The sequence below is a fragment of the Phyllobates terribilis genome, unplaced genomic scaffold (genome assembly GCF_046119375.1).
Source record: "Phyllobates terribilis strain yellow unplaced genomic scaffold, ASM4611937v1 Scaffold_675__1_contigs__length_835410, whole genome shotgun sequence".
Classification (NCBI taxonomy): domain Eukaryota; kingdom Metazoa; phylum Chordata; class Amphibia; order Anura; family Dendrobatidae; genus Phyllobates; species Phyllobates terribilis.
Genome location: NW_027363435.1, coordinates 795001 through 817500, shown reverse-complemented (window position 1 = coordinate 817500; position 22500 = coordinate 795001). Strand labels below are relative to the sequence as shown.

The following is a 22500-nucleotide window of genomic DNA, read 5'->3' as shown; positions in this document are numbered from 1 at the left end:
TTTTCCCAATTTTTCGGACTGACTGACCTTCATTTCTTAAAGTAATGATGGCCACTCGTTTTTCTTTACTTAGCTGCTTTTTTCTTGCCATAATACAAATTCTAACAGTCTATTCAGTAGGACTATCAGCTGTGTATTCACCTGACTTCTGCACAACACAACTGATGGTCCCAACCCCATTTATAAGGCAAGAAATCCCACTTATTAAACCTGACAGGGCACACCTGTGAGGTGAAGACCATTTCCAGTGACTACCTCTTGAAGCTCATCAAGAGAATGCCAAGAGTGTGCAAAGCAGTCATCAAAGCAAAAGGTGGCTACTTTGAAGAACCTAGACTATAAGACATATTTTCAGTCGTTTCACACTTTTTTGTTAAGTATATAATTCCACATGTGTTACTTCATAGTTTTGATGCTTTCAGTGTGAATGTACAATTTTCATAGTCATGAAAATACAGAAAAATCTTTAAATGAGAAGGTGTGTCCAAACTTTTGGTCTGTACTATATAATCAAAAGATGTCAGCAGAACATCGGATGGAGTCAGTTTATTATCTGCAATGGAGCAGCTTAACATTGTATGTACCTTTGACATTGCTATGTAGTCCAAACCATCAGAGCAGTTAAAGACCACACACTGCACGGCCAGCGCCTTGGCCAAATCTTTGGTGGTCTCAGTTTTTCCTGTGCCGGCCGGACCTTCTGGAGCTCCACCAAGATTTAGATAAAAAGCACCGATCTACCAATGAAACATGAAAGAACTGGTATGAAATATCAATAATAATTGCTAATAAGTTTCATGCATCATACAAAAGTCAAAAACATTTCTGAGCATAACCCATCACATCATAGCAGAGTCCGCTAGCATCTGTCAGTGAGCGGAGTGATGACCAGGCGTGGGGAGCTGCCCAGGTACTCATAGGCGGACTTCACATTGCAGTTGATGATTCGCACTCTCGCATTCTCATTCTCCCAGTAATAGCGGAGTTGGGCAAGCCACTGGAAGTCTGTTCATGAGAAACTCCTGAGGAATGTAGGAAAAGATAGTCAACCTCTAAGACACTGCAGAATCACAAGGGAGAGTTTCTAAAGGGAAGGCAAATGCACATACATTATAGGACAAAACTCCTAGTCACCAAATTCTGCTTTTTTCATTTAGTCCCATTGCCCACGGTGTATAACATCCGGACTCTCAGCCCCCAGTTTATAAAATCCGGCCTCTCGCCTCCCCCGGTGTATAACATCCACCCCTCGCCCCTAGTTTAGTATAACATCTCTCCCCTCGCCCCCCCCGCCAGTGTATAAAATCCATCCCCTCAACCCCACTGTATAACATCCAACCCCAAGCGCTCCATTGCATAACATCTGGCCCCCAGGGTATAACATCCGGCCCCCAGCCCCGGTGTATAACATCTGTCCCCTCGCTCCCTCCCCCTGGTGTATAACATCCGGCCTCTCGCCCCCCCGGTGTATAATAACCGTCCCCTCGCCCCCCCCCGCCAGTGTATAAAATCCATCCCCTCAACCCCACTGTATAACATCCAACCCCAAGCCCTTCTTTGCATAATATCCGGCCCCCAGCCCCGGTGTATAACATCTGTCCCCTCGCTCCCTCCCCCTTGTGTATAACATCTGGCCTCTCGCCCCCCCGGTGTATAATATCCGTCCCCTCGCCCCGGTGTATAATATCCGTCCCCCCGCCCCTGGTGTATAATATCCGTCCCCTCGCCCCTGGTGTATAATATCCGTCCCCTCGCCCCTGGTGAATAATATCCGTCCCCTCGCACCTGGTGTATAATATCCGTCCCCTCGCCCCTGGTGTATAATATCCGTCCCCTCGCCCCTGGTGTATAATATCCGTCCCCTCGCACCTGGTGTATAATATCCGTCCCCTCGCACCTGGTGTATAATATCCGTCCCCTCACCCCTGGTGAATAATATCCGTCCCCTCGCCCCTGGTGTATAATATCCGTCCCCTCGCCCCTGGTGTATAATATCCGTCCCCTCGCCCCTGGTGTATAATATCCGTCCCCTCGCACCTGGTGTATAATATCCGTCCCCTCGCACCTGGTGTATAATATCCGTCCCCACGCCCCCCGGTGTATAATATCCGTCCCCTCGCCCCTGGTGTATAATATCCGTCCCCTCACCCCTGGTGTATAATATCCGTCCCCTCGCACCTGGTGTATAATATCCGTCCCCTCGCACCTGGTGTATAATATCCGTCCCCTCGCACCTGGTGTATAATATCCGTCCCCACGCCCCCCGGTGTATAATATCCGTCCCCTCGCCCCTGGTGTATAATATCCGTCCCCTCGCCCCTGGTGTATAATATCCGTCCCCTCGCCCCTGGTGTATAATATCCGTCCCCTCACCCCTGGTGTATAATATCCGTCCCCTCACCCCTGGTGTATAATATCCGTCCCCTCGCACCTGGTGTATAATATCCGTTCCCTCGCCCCTGGTGTATAATATCCGTCCCCACGCCCCCCGGTGTATAATATCCGTCCCCTCACCCCGGTATATAATATCCGTCCCCTTGCTCCTCAGTGTATAACATCCAGCCCTCGGACAGTATAACATCTAGCCCCTCGTACCCCTAGGGTATAACATCTGGCCCCTCGGCCTTGTATAACATTAAGACTCTCGCCCCCCACCAGTGTATAACATCAATCCCCACGCCCCCGGTGTATAACATCCGCCCTCCCATGCGGTGTGCTGTTACTAACATATGACAGAACGGCTGGTGGTGCAGAGCTCTCTGATACCAGCGCGGTCCTGTAATAGGAGCCACCGGGGTAACAAGTCTGGATATTACATTTCTTCCCTCCTAAATCTTCCCCCATCACATGTGAGTGATATTATTAAGGAGTGGAAGGAACTGCAGCAACTCAGGAGACCCCAGAACATTACAGAGCGGGGTCACTGAATGCTGAGGAGCAGAGGGCAGAACGCTCTCCTGACTTCATAACTGCAGAGTCCAGATCTACTTTGGTAACAACATCACCACAAACACTGCGCCCCCGCCTGGAGCTTTATGGCCGAGCAGCTGCATGCAGCCTTACATCACCAAGCACGATGCCGAGCGTCGGATGGAGTGGTGTGAAGCCGCCACCACAGGACTCTGGAGGAGACCTGTTCTGTGCAGTGACGGATCACACTTCTCTATCTGGCATCTGATGGACGAGTCTGGATTTGGTGAATGCCAGGAGAACGTTACCCTATTAACTGCATTGTGCCCGCTGGGCAGTTTGGTGGTGGAGGTATGGCCTTGTTTTTAGGGGGTGGTCTAGGCCCCTTAGTTCCAGTGAAAAGATATCTTAATGCTTCAGCACAAGACATTTTAAACAATTATAGCTTCCAACCCTAAGGGAATAGAAGAGCAGAACTGTTTCCCACACGTTCTCAACCTCAACCCCACTAAACACCTTTAGGATGATTAATTAGAACAAATACTGGAGAATGGCAGCATAAATATGTCACCGCCACATAGGGAAGAGCAATGTCAGGCACACATCAATTACATTGCCATATGTCTGCTCAGGCTTAGAATGGCTGACCACTCGGAGAATGACATAATACCTACAAAGAAACCGAACAAAAGGTCATTAAAGGAATTGACATAAAACCCCTTTATTAGTCCATCCATGGTTATAGAACGACACTGCACAGAGGAGGGCACACACACCATTGATAGAAAATATTACAAACCGCACCTAGGCCATCCAAACCACTGACTATAAAGAAGATCAATTGTGGCAATGAGTCATATACAGGGGATGCCGACACCTACAGATGCCAAAACATTCCTATATAGGGACCACCATCTCAATATGCAGAAATGACTACTGCCCCATAGACGTCATTGTAAGTACACCCCAAGATTGCTTTACTGTGACAAGATCAATTGTGTCCTATGAAAACTCAAAGAAAAGAGGGGGGAACATAACATAGATATGGAAAGAACATAGGAATATGGTGAAATGTATGAAGGTGCTCTGCATACTGAGCTGTGATATCTGTAGAGGGACGGACTCCATATTAACATCCTGGATATGGATTAGAATAGGGGGCCATAAAAGCCCCTGTAGGTGTAATGTGGAGGGGGCACAATACCTTTCTCCATGTAGTGTATAATAAATAGAACATGGTATTGGAAAGTTTGCTGCCAGCCATGATGTTTGCACAAACCTGTTTCGATCATTTCCCTGACCACGTCACGAGCGTGCCCCTCTATGGTGACGAGAGCCCCCAATGTGCTGCGAGTCTGCTGGGACAATTTGCCTCCTCGCAAATTGCTCCAAATACCCAGATGTACCTCTATAAAACCCTGCTACAAACAGCATGGAAAACTCAATGCAGATGGATTAATTTTATGCTGGTATTATGGGAAATCCCATACAATGTCTTCCCTTATTGGTAGATATGACGAGAGTAGAGATGAGCGAATGGATTTGCAGGACTCTGGTCCAACAGTCCGGTCAGTATTCCACGGCCGCAGGACCGGAGCCCCGTGAACCGGCATCTCCGGCTCCTCTTTTGATGTCGATGTCATAGTTGTGGTGTGAGGCACAAATGACATCACGCCTGGCCGGCTAATCAAAAGAGGAGCCAGGGATGCCGGCATGTAAGAGGCGGTTAGCAAGGCTCCCATCCAACAGCCACAGACTACTAACCTGCTCTCTTAGACCAAGGTCCTGCAAATTTAGTTGCGCATCTCTAGACAAGATGCATGAATCAATGCAAAATCCCAACAATACTATGGAGCCTTTTGGGTACCTTCAAGATATTGAGCCGCTGTACAACTGCAACCCCCAGGAGAAGACCCCTGGGCAAGAACACTACATGGGCTCTTTGCAGTCTAATAACGTACTGTGAAATAAGCTGCTTGCATCTTTGGATGTGAATGTGGGTCCCCTTACCTCTGTTGCACCAATGGTATATCCCCCCCTGGAAACTCCTATAAGCTGCGTCTCTGGGTATGACAGTCTATTAGCAGGAGAACTCATGAAGTCTGTCTATGAATGTATATATATGTATTTCTCCCAGAAAATTATTACAATTACACGTTTTGTTGTTCACATGTTTATTTCATTTGTGTATATTGGAACAACACAAAAAGAAGATATTAGTCAACAATTTTGGTTCTCAAGTCCTCAGACAGTTCTCTTCTCCTCTTTCTGTTCTCCCTGCTTAGTGTGGCACGTAACAACGCAAAGACTGAGTCAACTTTTCCCCTTTGTATCAGGTTTCAGGTGTGATTTTCATATTGCCCGCACCTTTTACTTGCCACAGGTGAGTTTGAACGAGCATCACATGCTTGAAACAAAATTGTTTACCCACAATTTTGGAAAGATGCCAACAATTTTGTCCGACCCATTTATGGGGTTTTGTGTGAAATTATATCCAATTTGCCTTTTTTTGTGTTGTTCCAATACATACAAAGGAAATAAACATGTGTATAACAGAAAATACACATGCAATTTTTTATGGAAAAATACTTCATTTTCTGGAACAACTTCAAGGGTGCCAACACTTCCGGCCATGACTGTTTATAGTGAAGCAACCTTGATCAGTAAAGGAGCTTATGCCGTACCTCCGGGCCACTGCCGATAGCTTCATGCACTTCACTTGTCCAGAACATGAGACACACAGAGCACGACCTGTCCCGGCCATTCCCTCACCCAGTCTTTTCTTGCAGTCGCAGGGTATGCCTTTTAAAAAAGAAAGTTAAATTACGTTGACAGAAGCATTTAAGAGAGGGACAACCTTACTAGTATTATCTAGCAAATTCATTTCTACCGATTGCAGGTAGAAGATCTGCTACCTGGCTCTATTGCAAGAGATACATCATCCACAAATCATTCACTGCCGCCAAATAATCTTATACAAATATAAAAGAACTAGATGGTGGCCCGATTCTAATGCATCGGGTATTCTAGAATAGGTATGCGGCCGACCGGGTGCAATCAGCAAAGCGGTGTTTAAATTTGGCGGCAATATCGATGATTGGTCGCGGGCGGCGGCCGCGACCAATCAGCGAACCGTGTTAGTGAGGACTGGAGAGCGTGTTTAAATTTGGCACCAAAATCGCTGATTAGTCGCGACCAATCAGCCGAGCGGTGTTTAAATTTGGCGCCAATACTGCTGACTGGTCATGGCCGCCGACCGCGACCAATCAGCAGAGCGATGCAGAGTGGGGTTTAAATTCGGCGCCAAAATCACAGATTGGTCGCCGGCCGTGACCAAACAGCAGAGCATTCTTTAAATTTGGCGCCAAAATCGCTGATTGGTCGAGGCCGGCGACAGCGAACAATCAGCAGAGCGTTGTTTAAATTTGGCGCCAATCTCGCTGATTGGTCGCGGATGGCGGCCGCGACCAATCAGCAGAGCGGCGTTTAAATTTGGCGCCAATCTCGCTGATTGGTCGCGGCTGGCGGCCGCGACCAATCAGCAGTGCGGTGTTTAAATTTGGCACCAAAATCGCTGATTAGTCGCGGCTGGCGGCTGCGACCAATCAGTAGAGCAGGGTTTAAATTTGGCACCAATAATGCTGATGGGTCTTTGCCGGCGACCGCGACCAATCAGCACAGCGGGATTTACATTTGGCCCCAATGCTGCTGATTGGTCTCGGCCGGCGACCGTGACCAATCAGCAGAGCGTTGTTTAAATTTGGCACCAAAAACGCAGATTGGTCGCGGCCGGTGGTTGCGACCAATCAGCAGAGTGAGGTTTAAATTTGGCGCCAATACTGCTGACTGGTCACGGCCGACAACCGCGACCAATCAGCAGAGCGTTGTTTAAATTTTGCGCCAATACTGCTGATTGATCTCGGCCAGCGACCGCGATCAATCAGCAGAGCGTTGCTTAAATTTGGCGCCAATCTCGTTGATTGGACGCGTCCGGCGTCCGCGTCCAATCAGCACAGCAGTGTTTAAATGTGGCGGCAAGATCGGTGAATGGTCGCGGCCGCTATTTAAATGTGGCGCCCAAATCGGTGATTGGTTGCGGGCAGCGGACGCGAACAATCAGCAGAGCGGTGTTTAACTTTAGCGCCAAGATCACTGATTGGTCGGGTGTGGAGAGCGCGACCAATCAGCGAATCGTATTGGTGAGGAGCGGGGAGCGGAATCGTATTAGAGAGGACAGGGGAGCGCCCCTGCCTGTGCGGCTACTTCCGCTGCGAGAACCCGGGACATGAGCGGGCGCTCGGAGCAGAAGTATCCGGACCCGCAGCGCCGCTCCCCGGTCCCCCCTTCACACCCTAGCCGCTGATGTCCCCACAGTATCCGCAGGGTGTTACAAAGGTCCGGACATTTGTGTTCAAAATCGCTGATTGGTCGCTGGCGCTGCCCGCGACCAATCACCGATTTGGGCGCCAATTTTAAATATCGGCCGCGACCAATCACCGATCTTGGCTCCACATTTAAACACCGCTGTGCTGATTGGTCGCCGACGCTGGGCGCGACCAATCACCGATTTTGGCGCCACATTTAAATTTAAATAGCGGCCGCGACCAATTGGATGTCAGCGCCGCTCTCCGGTCCTCCCTTCACACCCTAGCCGCATGGATGTCAGCGCCGCTGCCTGTGCGGATAGTTCCGCTGCAAGAACCCGGGACATGAGTGGGCGCTCGCAGCAGAAGTATCCGGACTCGCAGCGCCGCTCCCCGGTCCTCCCTTCACACCCTAGCCACTGATGTCCCCACAGTATCCGCATGGTGTTACAAAGGTCAGGACATCTGTGTTAAAAATCGCTGATTGGTCGCTGGCGCTGGCCGCGACCAATCACCGATCTTGGCGGCAAATTCAAACACCGCTGTGCTGATTGGTCGCCGACGCTGTGCGCGACCAATCACCAATTTTGGCGGCACATTTAAATAGCGTCCGCGACCAATCAGTACAGCGGTGTTTAAATGTTGAGCCAAGATCGGTGATTGGTCGCGGCCGATATTTAAATTTGGCGCCTAAATCGGTGATTGGTCGGCGGCAGCGTCAGCGACCAATCAGCGATTTTTAACACAAATGTCCGGACCTTTGTAACACCATGCGGATACTGTGGGGACATCAGCGGCTAGGGTGTGAAGGGAGGACCGGGGAGCGGCGCTGCGGGTCGGGATACTTCTGCTGCGAGCGCCCGCTCATGTCCCGGGTTCTCGGAGCGGAAGTATCCGCACAGGCAGCGGCGCTGACATCCATGCGGCTAGGGCGTGAAGGGAGCACCGGGGAGCGGCGCTGACATCCAATTGGTCGCGGCCGCTATTTAAATGTGCCGCACAAATCGGTGATTGATCGCCGACTTGGCCCGCAACCAACCACTGATCTTGCGGCCAAAGTTAAACACTACGGTGCTAATTGGTCGCGGACGCTGACAGCGACCAATCACCGATTTGGGCGCCACATTCAAATATCGGCCGCGACCAATCACCGATCTTGGCTCCACATTTAAACACCGCTGTGCTGATTGGTCGCCGACGCTGGGCGCGACCAATCACCGATTTTGGTGCCACATTTAAATAGCGTCCGCGACCAATCCGCACAGCGGTGTTTAAATGTGGAGCCAAGATCGGTGATTGGTCGCGGCCGATATTTGAATGTGGCGCCAAAATCGGTGATTGGTCGCTGTCAGCGTCCGCGACCAATCAGCACCGTAGTGTTTAACTTTTGCGGCAAGATCCGTGATTGGTTGTGGGCCAAGACCGCGACCAATCACCGATTTGTGCGGCACTTTTAAATAGCGTCCGCGACCAATTGGATGTCAGCGCCGCTCCCCGTTCCTCCCTTCACACCCTAGCCGCATGGATGTCAGCGGCGCTGCCTGTGCGGATACTTCCGCTCCGAGAACCCGGGACATGAGCGGGCGTTCGGAGCAGAAGTATCACGACCCGCAGCGCCGCTCCCTGGTCCTCCCTTCACACCCTAGCCGCTGATGTCCCCACAGTATCCGCATGGTGTTACAAAGGTCCGGACATTTGTGTTAAAAATCGCTGATTGGTCGCTGGCGCTGCCCGCGACCAATCACCGATTTGGGCGCCAAATTTAAATATCGGCCGCGACCAATCACCGATCTTGGCTCCACATTTAAACACCGCTGTGCTGATTGGTCGCGGCTGATATTTAAATTTGGCGCCCAAATCGGTGATTGGTCGCGGGCAGCGCCAGCGACCAATCAGCGATTTTTAACACAAATGTCCGGACCTTTGTAAGATCATGCGGATACAGTGGGGACATCAGCGGCTAGGGTGTTAAGGGAGGACCGGGGAGCGGCGCTGCGAGTCCAGATACTTCTGCTGCGAGCGCCCGCTCATGTCCCGGGTTCTCGGAGCGGAAGTATCCGCACAGGCAGCGCCGCTGACATCCATGCGGCTAGGGTGTGAAGGGAGGACCGGGGAGCGGCGCTGACATCCATGCGGCTAGGGTGTGAAGGGAGGACCGGGGAGCGGCGCTGACATCCAATTGGTCACGGACGCTATTTAAAAGTGCCGCACAAATCGGTGATTGGTCGCTGTCTTGGCCCGCGACCAATGACTGATCTTGGCGCCAAAGTTAAACACTATTGTGCTGATTGGTCGCGGACGCTGACCGCGACCAATCACCGATTTGGGCGCCAAATTGAAATATCGGCCGCGACCAATCACCGATTTTGGCGCCAAATTTAAATATCGGCCGCGACCAATCACCACAGCGGTGTTTAAATGTGGAGCCAAGATCGGTGATTGGTCGCGGGCAGCATCGGCGACCAATCAGCACAGCGGTGTTTAAGTTTTGCGCTAAGATCAGTGATTGGTCGGGTCCGAAGACCGCGATTAATCATCGAATCGTCTTGGTGAGGACCGGGGAGCGGCGCTGCCTGTGCGGCTACTTCCGCTGCGAGAACCCGGGACATAGCGGGCGCTCACAGCAGAAGTATCCCGACCCGCAGCGCCGCTCCCCGGTCCTCCCTTCCGCATGGAGGTCAGCGACGCCGGCGGTCCTTCCGCTGCTACCGGCCGGGAGATGAGCGCCTCGCGGCGCTCATCTTCCGGCTGCATCTCCATCCCGCAGATGGGTCCGTCGGTCGGGTTCCTTCTGCTGTTGCCGGCCGGGAGATGAGCGCCTTGCGCCGGTCATCTCCCGGCTGCATCGCCGCTCAGCTCCGTCCCGCAGATGAGCCGCTAACGGCCGCCATCTTTTTTTAGAAATCCCCCGGCGCTGATTGGCCGCTGCCGGACCAATGAGCGACGCGGGATTTCCTGGACAGACAGACACACAGACAGACAGACGGGATAAGACGATTATATATATAGACTAGATTAGTTCCAATTAATGCTTTTGGTCTGTAGGTAGATCCGTACCATTCGTGACCGAGCAATAACATCATGCACGCTCCTTAACATGACATCTTCCCCTTGGATGAGCCACTTCTCCACGGCCCCCCGAGCCTCGGACGTGGAGATGGTCTGGATGAGCTCTACGCGTTCCCCCTCGGTGCTGTACATGGCTTTGATGTCCAGGTTAGGAAGGAGCTCCAGCTTTGCTATGCCTTCAAAGCCCTTCTTTAGATGTGGTTGGACCCGCAGAGGATCTTTAGTCTCAGAGAGAATTTCTAGCATTTCATCGTTGTACAGGAAGAAAAAGCTAAAGCGAAAATGCACAATATGATAAAGATGTCATTAAAGTATTGGGTCAGGCGCCATTTGTATTAGTGTCTATGTGAGAAAATAGAAAAGCAAAGCTTTAAAGTAAAGATTCAGTCCCCATACACATTGGATTAAAATAGTTTAAACCTGACGATTGCAGCAGGACTGGCCTACCCACTGATGTGTATGGGGGTCTCCTGACTCTCCCCCGATAGAGGATGTCAGGGCCAGAAGGATCGGGCAGATGGGATTTCAATACCCGGTCTTTTGGTTCTCAGGGGAGATAACCCGCTGCCGGAGGTGTCCAGTACCGACTTTCTCCTCTCTCCCCATTAAAACCACATGACTGTTCAGCAGAATAGGTGGGAGTCAGGAGAAATAGCCAAATAACCATTCAGACCACGGGTATCTCATATGTCATGCGTATGGTTAGCTTAAAGGGGCTATCCAGCTTTGGGAACTTTTTTTTATTTAACTGAAATGTGTATTCCCATCTCCAGGATTCTACCCCAATATGTAGTATGCGTAATAATAATAATATTAGCAAATACCTCCAATTAGAAGTTTAGTATAGTTCTTCTGATTTGTTTTGTTGCTTACCCCATGTGCAGGGCATTGCAGTAGCTTAGGTTACGACCACTAGCAAATAACTGTCACTATATGAGTGGTCGTAACCATGGATACCGAAGCTACTGCAATGCCTTGCACATGGGGAAAGCGACATAGTGAATCAGTAGAACTATACTACACTTCTAATTGGAGGTATTTGCTAATATTATTATTATTACTACGCCTACTACATATTGGGATAGGATCTTGGAGATGGGAATACCCATTTAATTGCGAGTATTTGCGACAATTCAGTTTCATTAAAAATGTTGCACCGTTAGGCTTTTTGTTTCCTGCACATTCAGCTTTGATGTGATCTGTGGTCATAAATCGGCTAAGAGGAGCTGAAAAAAGACAGATTAAAAATAAGTCCAATAGCCAGCGCAACACAGAGCCAATAGAAGGCAAACAGTGCAAAATTATTAATGAAATCCAATTACAAAAATGATTTCAATGCGTTTAAATAAGAAAAAAAAATATTTAAGGAATATATACAATCATTGCAACAAGTGAAAGGACTATACCGTGGGAAAAAAGCCTCTTCTTCTCCAGATAGGCATTCAGCCCTTTCATGATTTTATCCAGAAGCACATTGCTGTCCTGAAGTTTCTCCAGAAGTCCGGTCAGAGAAGTGGCGCTTAAAACCTAAAACAAAGTAGATAGCCCATAAGTAAGATTCCATTATATAGTTATAGAGACTTAAAAAAGGTCACATTCATTGACTATTGTGCCAATAGTTTATATTAAAAGAAAAATTAGAACCTATTTGGATAGAAAATAGAAGATGCGGGAGGCTGGAGTCCAGGCAGTGCGGAGCCCCATAACCCGGGATCCTTGTGATGGAAGCATCAGGACACGGACTCTTGGAAAACATCAATCCTGGATGCAAGATGACCGTGCTTTCTTGTATCAGTCCACCATGAAGCATCCATTTACCTTCGGGTCTTTAACGCAATGTTTCATGATCTCTCTCCAGTTTCTGTCCACAGTCTGGAATAAGCGTCCTTCTTCAGGCATTTGCTGCATGATGTCCTCAGAAGAGAAGATTAAAGCCACTGGGTCGGCACCTTCAGCCATTCATCAATGGTTTCCTGGATCCTTATCAGTCGTTCCTCCCATTGCTTAAAGGAGGAGAGCAAAAAGTTAATTACACATAAAATGAAAAGGATAGAAAAAAAATGCTATCATTTTAGAAGATAAATTATCAATGGATATGAATTCTGAATTGTTGGACATTTGTAGGGAAAGTTTGGCGAGACTCCTTGATACCATCCCCTTTACATGTAAGCTGGAGCCGCATGTAACTTTAGCCTCGGAGATCCTAATGAAACCTTAGCTTCTGCTAATAAGCAAGTGAAGATTTTAAGCTGAGTGACAACATTTACTGTGGGTGGGAACTCCTTAATCCCTTCAGGACCGGATAATTTTTTGTTTTGCATTTTTTCCTTCCCTTCTTCAAAAAGCCATACATTTTTTAATTTTTCCATTGATATAGCTGCAAGAGGCTATGTAATGTGCTGTAGCTTAACCCCTTCCCAACATATGACATACTGTTAAGCCATATGCCATGTTCCTGCAGATGTGCAAAATTTGGACCTGGGCCCCCACCAGCATGTTGGTCAGATGTATGGGCCCTTGTAGCATTCTAGATCCGATAATGATGCGCGTGTTCGTCCCTGCCTTGGATGTTTCCCATTGTAGCCCCATCCTATAATAATGTCTCTCATTCTAGGCCCCTTCCTGGTATAATGTTCCCCATCCTGCGCCCCTTCCTGTTATAATATCCCCGATCCTGGGCCTCTTCCTGTTATAATATCCACCTTCTGTGTATAATACCCCCCATCCTGAGCCCCTTTCAGCAATAACGTCCCAATCCTGGGCTCCTTCCTGGTATAATGTCCTTGGTCCTGGGCCTCTTACTGTAATAATGTCCCCCATCCTGGCCCCTTCCTGTAACAATGTCCCCAATCCTGGTACAATGTCCCCCATCCTATAACAATGTCCTCCATCCTGGTATCCTGTCCCCCATCCTAGGCCCCATTCTGGTATAATGACCTCCATCCTTGTGCCCTTCCTGGTGTAATGTCCTTCATCCTGGCCCATGTCATGGTATAATGACCCCCATTCTGGTATAATGCTCCCTATCCTGGGCCCTTTCCTTGTATAATGTTCCCCATCCTGGGCCCCTTCTTTATATAATGCTCCCCATCCTGGGCCCCTTCCTTGTCTAATTCTCCCCACCCTGAGCCCCTTCCTTGTCTAATGCTCCCCATCCTTGGCCCTTTCCTGGTATAATGTTCTGTCGTTCTTTTCTAATACATTAAATAAACAAAAATAAATGATTCTTCTTACCTTCCTGCGCTCCCACGACATGCGGCGTCTTCTTCTGTAGCTGATTTCAGTGTGCCGGCAAGGGCAGCGCATGACGTCACTTCCATGCGTCGCTCGTGACTGGCACGCCGACATCAGCTACTGGCCTTTGATTGGCTGGCGGCATGCATTGCAGCTCAGGGACCCGGCATGTCCCTGCGCAGCAATATACTTCAGCCGAATGTGCGTCCTCAGACTGTGGAAGTGCCATAAATATATGAGATGGGAATACCACTCTGCCACTGTGCGTTCCTTTATGCACTTTACCCTCCTTTTTGGCACTCTTTGTGGTAAGAGACTACCTTAAAAAATGTTTTATGTGACATGTATCTGATTATTTGTGGGCAGGAGCATTATTTAGATGGATACCTGATGCATATGGCAAGTGTAAATCCAATGACTATGGAATACTTCTGGATTACTTTTTGATATATTATTACACTCATTGGATTGTCTTGATATACTAACCTTATGCTATATTATCTATATTGCTCATGTCCCACTGTGACCATATGCGTGACCATATATGTATACTTTGTAACATATCTTGCTACATTGGTAATCTAATTAGTGTCTTTATACTATCCGTATTATGTCATTTCTCTTTTTACTATGTACGTTTTTTAACTTGATGGAATAAAAATTTATATTTTTTACGCCAATTAACTCTTTCTTCTCCTATGTACCCATGTGTTTCATGAGTTGGCTCAGTTTGGCAAATCTGGGATATATTTCCCCCCGGATATGCCAACTTTACCCCTATAGGGTCTATTTAGTTGTATCACTCTGAGTCTATGTCTGATCCAGAGATACAATAATGAACATGAATCCTTATATATCACGGATCTTGCAGCCGCCTTTACCTGCTTGGACATAAGTGTTACATAGTTACATAGTTTAAAAGGCCGAAAAAAGACAAGCGTCCATCCAGTTCAGCCTATTTCTTGTACACTGCAGCTATTCCGCAGCGTTGATCCAGGGGAAGGCAAAAAAAAACCATGCGGTATAGGCCAATTTACATCATTGAGGAAAAATTCACTTCCCGACTCCAATCTGGCAGTCAGATTAAATCCCTGGATTAATTAACTATCACTAAGCATAAGATGTAATTTTATTGTTCTCAAGAAAGGCGTCCAGGCCTCTCTTGAACTCATTAAGTGAGTTGGACATCACCACTTCCTCTCCCAGAGAGTTCCAGAGTCTCACGGCTCTGACCGTAAAGAATCCCCTTCTATGCTGGTGCAGGAACCTCCTTTCCTCCAGACGCATAGTGTGCCCCCTCATCTTTGTCACCATCCTTGGTATAAACAGGTCATGGGAGAGATCTCTGTACTGCCTCCTGATGTATTTATACATGTTTATGAGGTCTCCCCTAAGCCTTCTCTTTTCCAACGTAAATAGGCCTAATTTGGACAACCTCTCTGGGTATTCTAGTCCCTCCATTCCCTTTATTACCTTAGTCGCCCTCCTTTGTACCCTCTCTAGCTCCAATATGTCTTTCCTGAGTACCGGAGCCCAGAACTGTGCACAATATTCTAAGTGCGGCCTTACCAGCGCTTTATACAGAGGAAGAACAATGTTCTCATCATATGCCCCTATTCCTCTTCTGATGCATGCCATGACTCTATTTGCCTTCGCAGCTGCTGCCTGACACTGGGCACTCCAATTTAATTTGCTGTTAACCAAGACGCCCAGGTCCTTCTCCATGTCAGATTTCCCCAACGGTTTCCCATTTAATATGTATGGGTGACTGCTGTTTTTCTTTCCCATGTGCATGACCTTACATTTATCGGCATTGAACCCCATTTGCCATTTTTTGGCCCAACTCCCCAATTTATCTAAATCCTCCTGTAGCTGTGCCCTATCCTCATCTGTATTAACTACGTTACAAAGTTTAGTATCATCTGCAAATATTGCTATTTTACTATGCAACCCTTCCACTAGATCATTAATAAATATATTAAATAATATAGGGCCCAAGACAGACCCTTGAGGCACCCCGCTAGTCGAGACGCAGTTATAAAAGGAATCCAATTTGTCCGCATTAATCAACTGCAGGGCATCTTGATTGGCAAATAGATTGATCACGTTGGGGTACCAAGTGTTCAGCAACTTTTCTTCTGTCTTGGCACAAGCCAAGGATCCGCTGTTCCTCAGGGATTCACATTCTACAGGACCCCTGGACCTGACAAAGAATAAATCACTTTATCATATTAAACCTGACAGGGCACACCTGTGAAGTGAAAACCATTTCCGGTGACTACCTCTAGAAGCTCATCAAGAGAATGCCAAGAGTGTGCAAAGCAGTCATCAAAGCAAAAGGTGGCTACTTTGAAGAACCTAGAATATAAGACATATTTTCAGTTGTTTCACACTTTTTTGTTAAGTATATAATTCCACATGTGTCAATTCATAGTTTTGATGCCTTCAGTGTGAATGTACAATTTTCATAGTCATGAAAATACAGAAAAATCTTTAAATGAGAAGGTGTGTCCAAACTTTTGGTCTGTACTGTATATATCCACCCATATACAGTATACATATACACACATATACAGTATACATATATACACACCCATATACAGTATACATATATATACACACATATACAGTATACATATACACACCCATATACAGTATACATATATACACACATATACAGTATACATATATACACACATATACAGTATGCATATATACACCCATATACAGTATACATATATACACACATATACCAGTATACATATATATACACCCATATACAGTATACATATATATACACACTTATACAGTATACATATATACACACCCAGTATACAGTATATATATATATACACACCCATATACTGTATATATATATATATATATACACACCCATATACAGTATACATATATACACACATATACAGTATACATATATACACACATATACAGTATACATATATACACATATATACACACATATACACACACATACCAGTATACATATATATATACACACGCCCATATACAGTATACAGTGCTGGCCAAAAGTATTGGCACCCCTGCAATTCTGTCAGATAATGCTCAATTTCTTCCTGAAAATGATTGCAATCATAAATTCTTTGGTATTATTCTCTTCATTTAATTTGTCTTCAATGAAAAAAACACAAAAAGAATTGTCCTAAAGCCAGATTGGATATAATTCCACATCAAACCTAAAAATGGGGGTGGACAAAAGTATTGGCACCCTTTGAAAAATCATGTGATGCTTCTCTAATTCGTGTAATTAACAGCACCTGTAACTTACCTGTGGCACCTAACAGGTGTTGGCAATAACTAAATCACACTTGCAGCCAGTTAACATGGATTAAAGTTGACTCAGCCTCTGTCCTGTATCCTTGTGTGTACCACATTGAGCATGGAGAAAAGAAAGAAGACCAAAGAACTGTCTGAGGACTTGAGAAACCAAATTGTGAGGAAGCATGAGCAATCTCAAGGCTACAAGTCCATCTCCAAAGACCTGAATGTTCCTGTGTCTTCCGTGCGCAGTGTCATCAAGAAGTGTAAAGCCCATGGCACTGTGGCTAACCTCCCTAGATGTGGACGGAAAAAAAAATTGACGAGAGATTTCAACGCAAGATTGTGCGGACGGTGGATAAAGAACCTCGACTAACATCCAAACAAGTTCAAGCTGCCCTGCAGTCCGAGGGTACAGCAGTGTCAACCCATACTATCCGTTGGCATCTGAATGAAAAGGGACTGTATGGTAGGATACCCAGGAAGACCCCACTTCTTACCCCGAGACATAAAAAAGCCAGGCTGGAGTTTGCCAAAACTTACCTGAGAAAGCCTAAAACGTTTTGGAAGAATGTTCTCTGGTCAGATGAGACAAAAGTAGAGCTTTTTGGGAAAAAGCATCAACATAGAGTGTACAGGAAAAAAAAAGAGGCATTCAAAGAAAAGAACACGGTCCCTACAGTCAAACATGGCGGAGGTTCCCTGATGTTTTGGGGTTGCTTTGCTGCCTCTGGCACTGGACTGCTTGACCGTGTGCATGGCATTATGAAGTCTGAAGACTACCAACAAATTTTGCAGCATAATGTAGGGCCCAGTGTGAGAAAGCTGGGTTTCCCTCAGAGGTCATGGGTCTTCCAGCAGGACAATGACCCAAAACACACTTCCAAAAGCACTATAAAATGGTTTTAGAGAAAGCACTGGAGACTTCTAAGGTGGCCAGCAATGAGTCCAGACCTGAATCCCATAGAACACCTGTGGAGAGATCGCAAAATGGCAGTTTGGAGAAGGCTCCCTTCAAATATCAGGGACCTGGAGCAGTTTGAAGTGACCGCGGGCAAGGCCGCGCATTGGTATCTATGATCTGGCCGAGCAAGATCCCCACACACAGACTCTATCTTGACAACCGTATCTTTACTCGCATACATTTTTAACACAGCAAAGAAAAAAAAACAATAAATGACAACCGTAAATATGCACAGTAATAACGTGTACTGATAAGCTGACCCTCACTGTCCCTACTCACACGTTACCAGTCCTTTACTCCAGAAGGATGTGTCCCCCGTCGCAGGCCTGTCTGTCTTTGCAGGAAGGCGTCCCAGCCGGAGAAAAAACAGGAACAGCAGAATTCGCGGAAACAAAGGAAGGGATACTTCGGCCTCTCGCCAGAGGTACGCTTACAGTCTCTCTGATCCGGATAGAAGCTCTGGTGGGTCCCCTTATGTAGTCCACACTCCAGTAGCAGGGAGTGTAACAGCTGAATCCTTCAGCAGTGCAGGAGCTGGGGAAGGCTCCGAGGATATGGTGTCAGATAGAAGAAATCACGTTGAGAGTCTCTCCTGCGCCACACACGAGGGCCTGCACACCGTCCTGGCTCTTTTCACAGACCACAGCAGACTCTGCGCGCGCTTTTTCCTGCTTCCCACTTTGGTCACGTGACTCTCTAGGGCGGGACACAGGAGGCTCAGTCTTTTTCTCTGTCATCACACCCTGCGCAGGTGCAACCTCTGGCCACAAGGTGGCAACATCATCCTGTGTAATCACTTCTGTAACAGGCTCTATATCAATTATCACAGAACAGCCAGAGACGGCCAGCTCACTACAAGTTTGCCAAAGAAGAATGGTCTACAATTCCAGCAGAGCATTGTAAGAAACTCATTGATGGTTACCGGAAGCGGTTGTTCGCAGTTATTTTGGCTAAAGGTTGTGCAACCAAGTATTAGGCTGAGGGTGCCAATACTTTTGTCCGGCCCATTTTTGGAGTTTTGTGTGAAATGATCAATGATTTTATTTTTGCTTCATTCTCTTTTGTGTTTTTCCTTGCAAGCAAATTAAATGAAGATAATAAGACCAAAGAATTTGTGATTGCAATCATTTTCAGGAAGAAACTGAGTATTATCTGACAGAATTGCAGGGGTGCCAATACTTTTGGCCACCACTGTACATATATATATACACACACATACAGCATACATATATACACCCATATACAGTATACATATACACACATCTACAGTATACATATATATACACCTATATACAGTATACATATATACACACCCATATACAGTATACATATATACACAGTATAGATATACACACACATATACAGTATACATATATATACACACACATACAGTATACATATATACACACCCATATACAGTATACATATACACACCCATATACAGTATACATATATACACACCCATATACAGTATACATATACAGTACAGACCAAAAGTTTGGACACACCTTCTCATTTGAAGATTTTTCTGTATTTTCATGTCTTTGAAAATTGTACATTCACACTGAACGCATCAAAACTATGAATTAACACATGTATAATTATATACTTAACAAAAAAGTGTGAAACAACTGAAAATATGTCTTATATTCTAGGTTCTTCAAAGTAGCCACCTTTTGCTTTGATGACTGCTTTGCACACTCTTGGCATTCTCTTGATGAGCTTCAAGAGGTAGTCACCGGAAATGGTTTTCACTTCACAGGTGTGCCCTGTCAGGTTTAATAAGTGGGATTTCTTGCCTTATAAATGGGGTTGGGACCATCAGTTGTGTTGTGCAGAAGTCTGGTGGATTCACAACTGATAGTCCTACTGAATTGACTGTTAGCTGTTTTTTTCTTGCCATAATACAAATTCTAAGTAAAGAAAAACTAGTGGCCATCATTACTTTAAGAAATGAAGGTCAGTCAGTGCGAAAAATTGGGAAAACTTTGAAAGTGTCCCCAAATGCAGTTGCAAAAACCATCAAGCGCTACAAAGAAACTGGCTCACATGAGGACCGCCCCAGGAAAGGAAGACCAAGAGTCACCTCTGCTTCTGAGGATAAGTTTATCCGAGTCACCAGCCTCAGAAATCGCAGGTTAACAGCAGCTCAGATTAGAGACCAGGTCAATGCCACACAGAGTTCTAGCAGCAGACACATCTCTTTAACAACTGTTAAGAGGAGACTTTGTGCAGCAGGCCTTCATGGTTTAATAGCTGCTAGGAAACCACTGCTAAGGACAGGCAGCAAGCAGAAGAGACTTGTTTGGGCTAAAGAACACAAGGAATGAACATTAGACCAGTGGAAATCTGTGCTTTGGTCTGATGAGTCCAAATTTGAGATCTTTGGTTCCAACCACCGTGTCTTTGTGCGACGCAGAAAAGGTGAACGGATGGACTCAACATGCCTGGTTCCCACCGTGAAGCATGGAGGAGGAGGTGTGATAGTGTGGGGGTGCTTTGCTGGTGACACTGTTGGGGATTTATTCAAAATTGAAGGCATACTGAACCAGCATGGCTACCACAGCATCTCGCAGAAGCATGCTATTCCATCCTGTTTGCGCTTAGCTGGACCATCATTTATTTTTCAACAGGACAATGACCCCAAACACACCTCCAGGATGTGTAAGGGCTATTTGACCAAGAAGGAGACTGATGGGGTGCTACCTGGCCTCCACAGTCACCAGACCTGAACCCAATCCAGATGGAACTGGACCGCAGAGTGAAGGCAAAAGGGCCAACAAGTGCTAAGCATCTCTGGGAACTCCTTCAAGATTGTTGGAAGACCATTTCCGGTGACTACCTCTTGAAACTCATCAAGAGAATGCCAAGAGTGTGCAAAGCAGTCATCAAAGCAAAAGGTGGCTACTTTGAAGAACCTAGAATATAAGACATATTTTCAGTTGTTTCACACTTTTTTGTTAAGTATATAATTCCACATGTGTTAATTCATACTTTTGATGCCTTCAATGTGAAAGTACAATTTTCATAATCATGAAAATACAGAAAAATCTTTAAATAAGAGGTTGTGTCCAAACTTTTGGTCTGTACTGTATATATACATACAGTATGCATATACACATATACAGTATACATATATATATATATACATACATATAGAGTATCTATAATATAACGCTACAAGCGTCCCTCTGTCTGAAGCCTTTATAGTCTGCGCTAGTGCGACACGCCTGCACAGTCTGGCTCCAGACTGAAGAACGCATGGAGCCGTTACAGGTAAGAGGAGTGTATGGTGCTGGAGATCGAGGTATGCGTATACACTGAACACATACCGCGATCTCTGGCGCCATACTTACATACTTACCTGACCGGGATGAGCGCTACCGCGGCGCCTCTGTTCGGTCCAGAGTCCGGGGGAAGAGGGAGGCATTGAAATCGGCACATGCGCATAGCGCTATCCGGCGCCATTTTACTGAAGACACATTTGCAATGTGTCTTCAGCAAAATGGAGCCGGACAGCGTGGTATGAGCACACGCGTACTTCGGCGCCGCACTCCTCCCCCGGCCTCCAGCAGAACGGGAAACAGCGCTGGAGCACAGGGAAGAAAGGTGAGTATAAGTGTTTATTTTCTTGTATGTGTGTGTAGCATGATAGGGATGAGGGGTGCCATACATACCAGGATTGGGGGGTGAGGGGTGCCATACATACCAGGATTGGGGGGTGAGGGGTGCCATACATACCAGGATTGGGGGGCGAGAGGACCATACATACCAGGATTGGCGGGTGAGGGGACTATCCATACCAGGATTGGGGGGTGAGGGGTGCCATGCATACCAGGATTGGGGGGTAAGGGGACCATGCATAACAGGATTGGGGGTGAGGGGACCATGCATAACAGGATTGGGGGTGAGGGGTGCCATGCATAACAGGATTGGGGGTGAGGGGTGCCATGCATATCAGGATAGGGATGAGGGGTACCATGCATACCAGGATTGGGGATGTGAGGGGGTACCATAGATACCAGAATAGGGATGAGGGGGTACCATGCATACCAGGATTGGGGGTGAGGGGTACCATGTATACCAGAATTGGGGGGTGAGGGGACCATGCATACCAGGATTGGGGCTGAGGGGTGCCATGTATACCAGAATTGGGGGGGGGACCATGCATACCAGGATTGGGGATGAGGGGTGCCATGCATACCAGGATTGGGGAATGAGGGGTGCCATGCATACCAGGATTGGGGAATGAGGGGTGCCATGCATACCAGGATTGGGGGTGAGGGGTGCCATGCATACCAGGATTGGGGAATGAGGGGTGCCAAGTATACCAGGATTGGGGGTGAGGGGTGCCATGCATACCAGGATTGGGGGGTGAGGGGTGCCATGTATACCAGGATTGGGAGGTGAGGTGACCATGCATACCAGGATTGGGGAATGAGGGATGCCATGTATACCAGAATTGGGGGGTGAGGGGACCATACATACCAGGATTGGGGGGTGAGGGGACCATGCATACCAGAATTAGGGGGTGAGGGGTGCCATGTATACCAGGATTGGGGAATGAGAGATGCCATGTATACCAGAATTGAGGGGTGAGGGGACCATGTATACCAGGATTGGGGGATGAGGGGTGCCATGTATACCAGGATTGGGGGTGAG

The 22500-nt window shown here is 47.1% G+C and overlaps 1 protein-coding gene across 2 annotated transcripts in view; it reads right to left on the bottom strand.

Annotated features, from left to right (window-relative positions):
* Positions 1 to 485: 485 nt before the first annotated feature.
* Positions 486 to 22500, bottom strand: part of LOC141235462 (dynein axonemal heavy chain 12-like) — a 22949-nt gene continuing 934 nt past the window's right edge. The window contains exons 2-7 of one of the 2 annotated variants that reach the window (XR_012301237.1): positions 15829 to 15935; positions 12162 to 12346; positions 11750 to 11870; positions 10332 to 10614; positions 5595 to 5712; positions 486 to 1022 (exon numbers count right to left, since the gene is read on the bottom strand). Coding sequence is in view for 1 of the 2 variants with exons in the window: in XM_073668143.1 (XP_073524244.1) it covers positions 10583 to 10614; positions 11750 to 11870; positions 12162 to 12302 (294 nt within the window). In the remaining variant the exon portion in view is untranslated. Of the gene's footprint in view, positions 1023 to 4125; positions 5713 to 10331; positions 10615 to 11749; positions 11871 to 12161; positions 12347 to 15828; positions 15936 to 22500 lie in introns of those variants that run through there. The other variant, XM_073668143.1, reaches the window with a different exon arrangement.